The 12730-nt window shown below is 37.7% G+C and overlaps 1 protein-coding gene across 1 annotated transcript in view; it reads left to right on the top strand.

Moving 5' to 3' along the window:
- nwk (FCH and double SH3 domains nervous wreck) overlaps positions 1-12730 on the top strand; it is a 431276-nt gene that overhangs the window by 287962 nt on the left and 130584 nt on the right. The window contains exon 9 of the mRNA XM_083126323.1: positions 4611-4733. Within this exon, the coding sequence (XP_082982449.1) occupies positions 4611-4733 (123 nt within the window). The remainder of the gene's footprint in view (positions 1-4610; positions 4734-12730) is intronic.

Genomic DNA, 12730 nt, shown 5'->3' on the forward strand with positions numbered 1-12730 from the left:
AAATTTACGTGTTCCATTTCCTATGATATTGGTTGATCGATTGATTGATTTGAATTTTTTTACTTCACTTTTGTGTCACTTTTGGCTAATGCGAAGATGGAAATGAGTGATGATATGATCAAATTGATGAATGGACACACAAACATCCATGCCCAGGTCGGGATTCAAATCAGAGACCTCTGGCGTCGTAGCGCGATTATGATATTGGTGAGAACGTAATGCATTGTTTTATGCAGTGTTTCGTTCACGTGGTGTTTGTTACTTACATGTTGTTTTTGTTGTTTAGAAATGTATGCACACAGTGGCGGTGATTAGGTGCCTTAACTGTGCGGGGCAGGGGGGCAAGGATAGTTTACTTTCTACTGACTGCATTGGAGAGAAGCGTATTGAAAATGGAATTCGGGCAGATGAATTTGGGTCAAATGCACCAGTAGACAAGGCTTAGCATTAACAGACCATAGTACAGGGACAAAAAGTGTGTATAGGTGGGGGGACTGCTTCCCATGCCCCCATCCCTAATCGCCTCCTCTGTCAATACATTGAACTAATATGATATGGTAAAATACAGTTCTAAACCGGTAACTTTGCCTTAGAGTAGAACAAAATGTAGATAGAGATTTTTCAGCACCTCAGAGCTTGAACTTACATTACACATTTCATAGTTTATGCAGCATTCTTCACGCTGCTTCAAGAAGCAAAGTGCATTGCAAATGAGCATATTTCTGAGATACGTTCAATAAATCGTTGGCCTGCTCAATTCAGAAGTAGACGCTAATGTAAGTTCAAGCTCTGAGGTGCTGAAAAATCTCTATCTACTTGGTTCTACTCTGAAAGATAACAGGATACTGTTGCTATGAGACTGCAATACATTAGGATGCTCGATATTCGTCGGAATTTCATTAAAGCCGAGCGTATTGCGAAGTCGAGTTTAAATCTTCAATCAGTTACGCAAATGTTCTACTTTTGCTGCAGCAGGGACAACACCTGTGCTACAAGTGCACGTCTGTATGTAGAGGAAATGATGCAATTTAACATGTTAGCACCAGGTATCTACGAAAAATTCTGCAATGGACTCTTAAGGCAAAGTGACCGGTTTGGAACGGTATTTTACCATATCATATTAGTTCAATGTATTGACAGAGGCGGCGATTAAGTATGGGGGGCATGGGAAGCAGTCCCCCACCTATACACACTTTTTGTCCCTGTACTATGGTCTGTTAATGCTAAGCCTTGTCTACTAGTGGATTTGACCCAAATTCATCTGCCCGAATTCCATTTTCAATACGCTTATCTCCAAATCAGTCAGTAGAAAGTAAACTATCCTTGCCCCCCAACCAGCACAGTTAAAGCACCTAATCTCCGCCACTGTGTACATACATTTTTAAACAACAAAACAACATGTAAGTAACAAACGCCACGTGAACGAAACACTGCATAAAACAATGCATTACGTTCTCACCAATATCATAATCGCGCTACGACGCCAGAGGTCTCTGATTCGAATCCCGGCCTGGGCATGGATGTTTGTGTGTCCATTCATCAATTTCATCATTTCATCCCTCACTTCCTTCTTCGCATTAGACAAAAGTGACACAAAAGTAAAGTAAAAAAAAAAAAAATCAATCAATCGATCAACCAATATCATAGGAAATGGAACACGTAAATTTAGGGAAACACATGACTCTGCATTAAACTAAGATGGAAATCTCCCTTAAATTCATTGCCTAAAGTTGGTCACCATAGATTCATGCTCCCTGATGGGTACTCAAAACGATCTTGCTCGCAGATGAGTATTCAACGACGTTCTTGCTTGCAAAACACTGCTCCACAATAAGGCATTAAGGCACTAAAGATTCACGCGTTCTTTATGTGGGTTAAAGTGGAAGTGGTGTGTTCAACAACTAGCTTCAGCCACCTTATATTCTCACGGTCAACCAAGGTGCCCACTGATGGTTGGCTTGGTTAGCTCCGGAAATACTTGGAGATTGATATTGACTATAAAATCACAACTTCAGATTTTTTAAACTCGCATCAGAAATAAAATCTTACTCCCCACGTCAACATCCTCTCTTCTTTGTTTGATTATTTCAATATATGTTTTATTGGTCATCTACTAGCCAATGAATCATTCATGGTCGTCGAATATGCCATCCTACACCACCGCTATTTCACAATGTTGGCAATTCATACCACATGCGTTTTCCAGATATTTATTTTTCAACTGAAGTTGCTTATGTTACTTATTACTCGTTAGGTACACTAATTTCATGGGAGATTGAAGATAACTAGATCAATATTTTCAATGATAATACGCAACGATGATTAACATAATGGTACGTTCGAAGGCTCCACCGTCTCCTTCTATAAAGTTAGCATTATATGGTTTGTTCGTTTTCAGTTAAAAATGTACTGTGGCCGAGTGGTTAGCACATCGCGCTGCGACGCCAAGGGTCCCGGGTTCGAATCCCGGTCGGGCTTGGTTGTTTGTGAATGTCCATTCATCAATTTCATCATTTCATCACTCATCCCCATCTTCGCAAATTAGCCAAAAGTGGCACAAAACGCGAAGTAAAATAAACTAAATCAATCAATCAATCAGTTAAAAATGTAAAGCAATGTTTATACGAGGGCAAATCGAAAAGTCTTTGAGCCTAATTTTTTTTCTAGCTTGTTATAAATGTTATTACAAAAGCGAGATATACGAGCGATGCAGTAGGCTTTTCTTAGAACGGCCCTATTGTAACTTCCGATTTCTTTCATGGCACGGCATGGTTATCAGTTGACAAAGATGGCCGGAGTGCTCAGGAAGTCCACGCCATATGAGCAGCGAAGTGTTATTAGATTTTTATGGTGCAAAGGACAAACAGCCACAGATATCCACAGGGAAATGGAGCCAGTGTATGGGGAGGCAGTATTCTACGTTTGTTTACTACATTTTTCTAATTTTTAAGATTTCCTTTTGCTGCTTCTCGATTGTTTGGTGCCTTTCAGGTACCTCTTCACGTTACCAATAACTCTGTCGACTAATATAGCCTAATAATAACCCGTGGTCCAACAGTCGTAAGGCCAGGGGCTACCTACCGACTTCTGGCCTTACTCACACGTGCCTCAACCAGTTACGAGGTGACGTGTGGTCAGCACTCCGAACTCCCAGTCGTTGTTGTAGGTTTCCATGACCGGGTTACGCTACTCATTCGTATCTCTCCAATTTTCTTACGATGGTGGGTAACTCCGGTCCCGTATACTGGCCGATATCTCAGGAGAACGTTGTTACAATTCCCCGGGGAGAAACAGCGCGTCCCGTAGCCCAAGCCCAAAGCCTGACGCGGCGAAACACGAAAATATCTGGCAACAGAACTTCTGTTGTCTTCTTCTATTGAAATCAAAGGGTGTAACTAACGACTACTACAGGAAAACGCGCAGAACCGAATCACGGAATTTCCGGCTCGAAGTGAGACGCCGGAAGCGAAACTGTTCCGTTCTGTTGCAGCGCTTCCGAATGTCAGTCAAGCTTTAGACCGCACGACCACGGTGCGAGATCGACGAATATCCTCGTGCAATACCTAACACGACATGACGAGATATAGTGGATATTTCTCTATTATATCAGGCAAATTGCATATTATAGCAAATTGAAAATTGCTGCGAATGGTTCTGCGGTTACTCTTGGAGAAATCTGCGTTTCCTGATGGATTATTACAACAAGATTTCAAACATGTTCGGAGTGTTCGTTACATTGACAAACGAGTTGACAGGATAAGATAACTATTTTTTCTCCTTTGCTGATGAATGTAATGGACTGACTGAGTGTCATTTTAGAAAATCCGTCACACGTACATACACATGACACTTCCCAGCCCTACATATTTTTAATGAACAGTTAAAAAATATATATTGTTTTTACAATGAGTATTGTAGATTTTTAGTATTATCAATTTTATTGTTAATATGGTTTTTCTTATATTATTGTTGTTTGAACTGTAGTTATGCTTTACCACTTACTTGATTGGTTTCTTAGAGCAGTCATGGTCAGTTTTTGCCCACAAATACAAAAAACAACAAAGACAAGTCTACGGATATCTATATAATATAAATAATAACAAATGTATGCACTTCCATGACTCAAGTTAGAAGCTAAACATATTGAGTTTCGGATTTTGTAAAACACGACAACATGCTCTACTTTATGCAATTTGTTATGATTGATTGATTGATTTAGGTTATTTTACTTCGCGTTTTGTGCCTCTTGGCTAATTTGCGAAGATGGGGATGAGTGATGAAATGATGAAATTGATGAATAGACATTCACAAACAACCAAGTCCGACCGGGATTCGAACCCGGGACCCTTGGCGTCGCAGCGCGATGTGCTAACCACTCGGCCACAGGGTCGGGCGCAATTTGTTATGGATTGATTTCTAAAGTTACTTGCCAAAAAACATTCAACTTTTGAACCATAACATACTTTAGAATGTTCTTAATAGTGTTTCACTGGCATAATGAACAGTACATGTACATCCTAAATTTCTTTCACCTTTTTTGTATAATGCAAAATGCTATTTTCATTAATGTATCAAGCAACTAATTTTTGTTTCCCCTTTTCTCTTTGCAGTCCATGGAAAGCAATGTGTTCGAGAAGATAGCAGAGTATCTTCTTCTCATTGGTAGGACGGAGCTCCTGACGTGTTCTGCTACACAAAATTCCTACGGGATAATACGGGACCAAGCGCAGCAGGTGAGCCTAGAAGAAGTAGATGGTAATCATTGTACAGTAAGGAATAAGAAAGGTTGTAAAGGTTGTGGTTCACAAATAGGAAAAGGTAGACAACCGAAATGACACACATGCTGAGCGGATTACATATCAAGCAGGCATTGGACGAAGTTCAATGCCCAATAGATTGGAAAGGTCTTATGGGGGAAGGGGTCTCTAGATACCCTCCTGGGAAACATCTATGTGACCTTGACAAGAGTATAATTATTCAAAACATCTCATTAAATGAATATTTGACCCCTTAACGACGACTAGAATTACTATACATTTATTTTTATTCGCTATTTTTGATCCCATGAAAGCAAATGCCAAATAATGGAGGAATTATTGAAAATAAACTGGAATTCTAAAGAAAATCAACCTTGTCAGTGTAGGTTCCATTTTTCTAATGAAAGAGAAAATTGTTGAAAAAATTGCTAACCATTGTTATAACTGTATTTTTAGTCAAAATGAAAATAAATGTCTGATGAAGGGCGTGTGTGTTCTCCTGAAACGTCACAACGAAAAACTGTTTTCTTATGCTTGTAATAACCGTAAACTACAGGAAAATAATTCTACAATGCAAGCAATGCGTACATAGATACAAGAAAAACTATCTCTTTTTCTTCTTAACATTACAAAAATTACATTATGATTTATACTTGCAATTAAGTTTCTTGTTATTTTCGTTTTATTCTGTTGGTTTCTGTTATGGTTTAAACCTGATGTACGATGATACGTTAGTTCCTTCTTTTTTAATTTCCTATTTCATTGGTTATTTTTTCATAATCTAATTTCTTGTTAGTGACTTCTATTTTCCTTATCATTCTCCAAATTTTCTCCATGTTTTATATTTTTCCTTATTTCATATCCCTTTACCTTCTTCTTGCGTTACTAAGTTTCCTTCCGTCTTCTCTTTACTTTTACTAATCCCTTCAAATTTTGTCTCCTTTCTTTCCACTTTTCCTTCTTAACTTATTTCTTACATGTTTCATTTTAGTATCTTACATGACTCCTTTTCTCTGATTTTCATAAACCAAGTCGGCAGTCACAATCATTTCCAGGTCATGGAAAGTAGCATCAAGTGAGTTTGGCGATATATACGCATAAATCAACCAAGGGGTCACAGTAATCTGTTCTGCGGTAGCTCCAATTTAGTTGTTTGTGTGAAACAACCAAATTGACAATAATCCCAAGCAATGAAATAAGTAAGTGATATATATGATATTAACAAACTGGGCAATAATCAAAACAAATTAATGGAAGATGAAAATAAGTTGATGGAAAACCAACCACGTAGCAGTAATCTTAATCGTGAGTGGCAATCTCAAAGGAATTAGCTGTGAATTAACCAAATAGGCAGTAATCATAACTAACGGGCAGTAGCCACAACTAAGTTGGTGATAAAACAGTTACATTGGTAGTACTGTTTACAAACAGTGAACATCTCAAATAGACTGGTAGTCGCAATTTAGTCAGTGTTCAAACAGCCTAAACGATGTGCATTAAATTCGTGATATAGCAATGATGTTGATTATATTTCATTTTTAGTTCCGTCTATTGCTAGAAACCTTGCTAGTACTACTTAGCCTTGCACTAAGATTCAAGCTTGCACATGAATCGTCTAGCAGTGGGCAGTAGTCTTCCAGTACTCATCTGAAACAATGATTGATTGAGGTTTTGTGTTAAGACCATTTCATGAACAAATCGGGATTGGACCAACAGTTTAAAGTGGGATCCGAACCTCTATGTGCTTCCACCTGGTAACGAACCCGGGAAACCTTTATTACAAGGCGACGACGTTAACACTAACCCATCGGGAAGACCACAAATTGGTGACAAACGATTCCTTTTTAAATCCTACTACAAAGTCAACTGCCATTGGTACAAGATGAATCTACGTGTTTACTTCTTAGTTATTCTTTCATTCGTCCTTCATTCAGAGCCGGAGGAACACTATTCTGTCGACGTCCTGTTCCCTCAGAAACACCATCATGTTGCATTCCAGAAGACTCGCTCAATGAAAGTACTGCAAAGTCTTAAAGACCTTCACCTCATTCGACATCATGCCTAGAACTAACCCAACCTTCCTTTATTTCTGAACCGCTTGAGAACCCGGGGTATTACAGTCCCGAACAATTTGTAGTGCAGAGCGAAAACGAACAGTGATGAAAATGGACACATAGGATCTATCAAGGAGAGCCAGTGTTCAAATGTTCTACTACCACTTTCATTCCTTTTGATGTCATCGATTAATACTAAACCTCTCCATTGTCGTATTTCGTTATTGCAGACAGTAGAACTCAGAAAAGTCACTTTCACATATCAATCAGTCAGTACGTCCCTTGATGAAGCAATAATTTCTAATTGTTAGTATTATTAATTCGTTGTATTTTGCTGTTCTCTGATTTCACTTACATTCTTCTTTCTCCCCGCATTGTACACTTTTACTACACAAATTTCATTTTAGGTTGTAAGTGAATGAATATATTTTCTCGAAACTTGTTAATAGCCTTGCATGTCACTATGAAATACGCGGGCAATCGTATTGGTTAACATAACTCATTAGGTGGGGATCCTGATTTCGAATCCTATTGCGTTTTTGTCTCTCCCACGTTTTTACATCTAATAATTCATTTTCATGATCGCCAGTAACTAAGAAGATACAAAAAAAAGACTTAAGTTAACCAGAGTACGACATTGAACCAAAATTATTTCCCATTTTTTATGTATATATCATTTGTACCATGTGCTCCCTTGCTTGTCTGTTGAGGCTACTTAATGTATTTTTTTTAAAAAATTTAAACTACCTAATGTATGGATAGAATAATAAGGCTGCAAATGTAAAAATCCAAAAGTTGCCTCAGTCCACCAACGGGAGAGGGGGAAGTTGAACATATGCAGGCATCTCTACCAGCAATTTTTTTTTACTATGTACTGTCAAATTGTCCTTTTACATGTATTTTTTCACATTCATATGTCATAAACGAATTTAAAATTAAGGATGATGTAGATATATCGTGTAAGGTAAATATGTGTGTGTGTGTGTGTGTGTGTGTGTGTGTGTGTGTGTGTGTATATATATATCTATATGTATGTTATGTTCCTTTCGTAGTAATGTTGAACTTGTATCCCTGCACTCTTATGTACAAAATGTTTTTCATAGCATGGTAGTGTATTTTGTAAATGTCTTGCCAAATCTCTTGTGATAACAGATTTGCATAGAGTTATTAGTATCTCTTTCTTAAAAGTACACTTCTCGATCAGCATGACATGAAAAGCATTTTGTTATAATGCAACTTTTTTGCCTTTCCGATATCGAAGTTCATAAGAATCAAATTAGTAAGCCCGAACGTCAATAGCGTAATCTAAAAGAGCTTTATGGCACATGCAATACTTTCACAAATATGATTTTCACTTTCTCATCAGTTCCTCTTAAGCAGTATTCTGGCAAATAAAATTTTAGGTTACTTTAATGTATGTTTCGATTTTGATTTCTAAGTAGATATGTTTTCACAATGAAATAACATGCAATACGTGGCACCTGTCACCTGAAAACTAAGCAACAATTGTAACCTTTCACGTAACAGTGAAATAATGTGCTACATAAGCCTATATTCAATTGATTCGTCTATAAGTAGCACATTGCACGTGTCACTTTTCGCTTCGGTGTGAAATCAGCCTATCAACCTACTCTTGCATTGTACATTTATTTCCTGAAAATCTAAATACGTATATATGAAAAATTGTTTAAACCCCCGGTGATCAATTGTGCGATATTCATCTGCATAACAATATTTCTGTAACTAAGGGAGAAACTGAAGTAAAGATAATTATTATCGACATATTGGCCAAGATAAATGACAAGGGCAATTAGAATGCACTTCCTCATTCTTGTGTTTTTCTTCTGCTATTTGGCTTGCTTTGTCCATTTTCCCCATTTTGGAGCTTTTGTTATTTCTACGAGAATCTATTTAAAAAGTCAATTAATTTACCTTTTATTCTCTTTACTTTTCGTGTTTCCTCTCTATAGCATATCTTATGTTCTATTTCTCAATGCTTTACTCATCTTCCCCCTTTCTTTCGATAGTCTTTATCTACTCAATATATTTTATCTTTTAAGGTTCTTAAAATTATACTCCCTTTCCATGCCTTTAATCAGCAGTAATTTTCGTTGCTTTTACGTTAACTACTTTTTGTTTATTGTTTCTAAATTTTTACTTTTCAAATAAGTTCTGTGACTTATTTCTATCTCTTTGGTTTGTTCTGTAAATTTCCTCTTACACTGTGTTGTTTCTGTAACTTTATATTTCATTCCTAGTTTCTATTATTCTATTCCATTATCTTCTAATTATCCTATTTTCCTTTAGTGTTTTTCTTCTAACTACCGAGTTATCTACCCTTTACTATTTTTCTATTATGGAATTATATAAATTATGTACTTTATCACATTTCTCATACAAATTTACACACACACACATATACACATCATACATACATCATACATACATACATATATATATAGAACAACCACTTTAGTTAAATTTTAATATCTCTACCACTCGATGCAGTACCATTATTTGTGCCATTTTTCATGTTTCTGGTACTTTATCCAGTAATTTGGTGCTTTTGTAAGTAAAACTTTATTTAATTGGCTGCATTAAAGATTGCAGTGCGAATAGGTTAAGCCTACAGTTATAAAATTGAACAAATGGGTGTTTATATGGAAAGGTAAAAAAAGCTGCATGGTTCACATAATAAAATTCCGGCACTTTCTTTGTATTTTCCTCCAGATCCTATACTGCTTCAAGAATGCTTATAATTATTATCATTATACTTGTGAAATACTTGTCTTTTTAAAAATTTTGTGATTTTTACTGCCATTTTACCATTGAAAGTGCTGGAAGTCGGTAGCAGAAGTCTCTACAAACAAATTACAACACTTGCCGTCTCATGATAACATCAGAGAGGAACATTTTTTATAAATTGAGTGCTTCTTATCTTTCTTGATGTGCTTAAATTTAATTTTATTTCTTTAAATAAAAAAAAAATAAGCATAAAAATTTATTATTATTTTGAAAAAAAAAGAGAAATTTAATTCGTTTCTTTGTCTTCTTTGCTTAACCCGTTTTCCCAACTGATTGGTAATGAAGATTTACTTCAAGGTTAGTGTGATCATAATTACAAATAAAAAAGAAATTGCTTCATTTAACCCCTTTTTTTACTTCACTTCAGGGTAGGAGCCAAACCAGCATGAAAAGACGTACCCTACCACCCCTTTTTTCTCTGAAAAAAAATATTGCTTGCATTTGTTTTTGTTATGTTCTTTGTCTTGGTAATACTACTCCTTATTTACTATTTCTTTAAAGTATTTATCCCTCTATTTCTTTGTGCGTGTGCTAAGGAAATTAATCGGAACGCACATGTATTTTGGTATGTGTATATTCATCGTAGCATAAAATAAACGTTTCAGAAGTAGTAAATCACGTGATTTATATGCATTAGCAACTAATGACTGCCCTATAAGGGTTTGCTTGCTTTCCTTTGTGTGTTGATAAATTTGCAAATGACTTTTTTTAAGTATCGCAGTGTATCCATATTGCACAAAATCGCTGCAAGGTATACAAAACAAAACCTTAAGAATAGCTAATAGCTAATGCCGATAGCTATGTTTCTAATATATAAATCAGGGAAATGTTACATCAGGAAACGCTATATGACTTTGTAATAAGAGAAAATATCACATTCTGAAATAAAGAACATCATAATCCTAACTCTACCATACATAATATAGGACAACTGGATCCATTAAGAAGAACTCACAAAATGCCAAAATTAATTAAGTAAAATTGCAGTTTAAATATCAAATGAATAAGGTGGGTGTGGACATAAGCAAATTAAGCAACAAAAATCAAGCTGTACTGGTGATGGCCATCTGACCATCTCTCCCTCTCTAAAGAAAGGGGGAAAGGAAAATAATAGTAGATCAGGTCTAGTAGCTACCTAACCTAGTTCAACATATTAGTAAATCATACTCCACAGATACAATGTCATGTGCTCACTTTGAACGACAGCTGAGCAAAATGAATAATTGTACCCAAACAGTGAAGAAAAGAAGAAGACATGATAAAAGGCCGAAGTAAGAAATAAGAAGACATGGCAACAAATCTTGCCGAAACTTTAGTCTGTAAATGAAACCGCCAAGATTGCAGATGAAGAGACGAAATTTTCTTTTTTTTTTCAAAATCCGTGGTAAATATACTCGAACACAAAATAGAAATGATCTAACAGAACTGTTGACTTGTTTTGTGCCTCGCTTATGTTGGTAGAAAAGCTGGGAAAGAAAGTGGTGGTAAGTACCAAGTAGTATTTAGCATAAACTGAGCAGAATCGGAATACATTGGAGACCAGATACGAAGGGCACTTGCAATACGGCTTACATTTTTACAATCTTTCCAAGTATCTTTCACCACACTCTATGCACTTCTCCATTCTTCGACACCAGTAGCCGAACCAGCTATTCCACGTCTCCTGAGGGAGCTGGGCACACTCCTCATCCCATGCCCTTAGAAGGTCATCGTCATAGGCAAACCATCTCCTTTTGAGCTTGTTCTTCACGTGAGGAAACCGTGCAAAATCACATGGAGTGAGATCTGGACTGTAGGAAGGATGCTACATCACATTCATCCCTGAACCTGCCAAATTATCGGTGCAAACTTTGGAGCGGTGTGCAGGAGCGATGTCATGGTGCAAAAACCACATGTTGAGCCTTGAGCATGGACGGATGTTTCTGAGTGCTGGAACATTTCTTGGCAGGCATTCCTCAATGTACCACTTCCCTGTGACTGTCTTCTGTGTTCCCAGCACCACGCGTTCCACAACCCCGCTAGCTGTAAAGAACACGCACGCCATTCTGTTTTTCACAGATTGTGATTTTCTCACTGACACTGGTGTGTCTTCGTCTTCAAATACCCAAGCTTTGTTCTGGGCTTTAGTGGGCACGTCATAATAGTAAAACCAGGTTTCGTCACCTGTTACAATACTTTTAACATAGGGCGATGTTCCGTTTTCAAACTTCTTCAGTCGCGCTGCGACGCCGAGGGTCCCGGGTTCGAATCCCGCTCGGGCTTGGTTGTTTGTGAATGTCCATTCATCAATTTCATCACTCATCCCCATCTTCGCAAAGTAGCCAAGAGGCACAAAATGCGAAGTAAAATAAACTAAATCAATCAATCAAACTTCTTCAGCATTTTCCAGCACCATGAAACACGTCGTAGCATCTGCTCATCTGTTAAGTCATGGGGTACCCAAAGGGAACGAACTTTTCTAACTTCAAGATGGTTGTCCAGAATGGCATGAATTGAAGGTGCAGGAATATTCAAACACTCCTCTAGTTGGTGATAGGTCACACGCCTGTCTACCTCCAGCATCTTCCTGACAGCAGCGATGGTCTCCTTGGTGACAGACGAGCCTGGGCGTCCCTCCCTTGGAGCATCTTCGAGGCTGAAATTTCCTTTCTTTAACTCCCGATACCACCTGAATATATTCGTACGATGAGGACAATCATCTCCTAGCACAGGTGTCATTTCTTCCAAGCACTGATCAACACTTAAACCATGCTCAAAGTTGTACCGCAAAATTGCACGGTATTCTGCCTTTGCCATCTATGGTGCAGGTTAGAACCTGTCTCAACACGCGTGAACTTGTGGCAACGTGCAACCATTGGTTGCGTCACATTGCAAAACTTTCCTAGCGCCCTTTGTACAGTATCTCAGTCCTATACACCTCTCTTCATAGCTAACACAGGGAAAATCTGGAAGTTTTTTCACAAATTAATTTTCATGAAGCGAGCGGTGCATCATCCTCTTCTCAGATGTGGTGGGGCCTCCCCGATGGCGCAGTGATTGTGTTGTCGCCTTGTAATCAAGGGGTCCCGGGTTCGATACCCGTTGGATGCACATAGTGGTTCGGATCCCACTTTA

Source organism: Lepisma saccharinum, chromosome 8 (genome assembly GCF_977018435.1).
Source record: "Lepisma saccharinum chromosome 8, izLepSacc3.1, whole genome shotgun sequence".
In the NCBI taxonomy this organism is placed as follows: Eukaryota; Metazoa; Arthropoda; class Insecta; order Zygentoma; family Lepismatidae; genus Lepisma; species Lepisma saccharinum.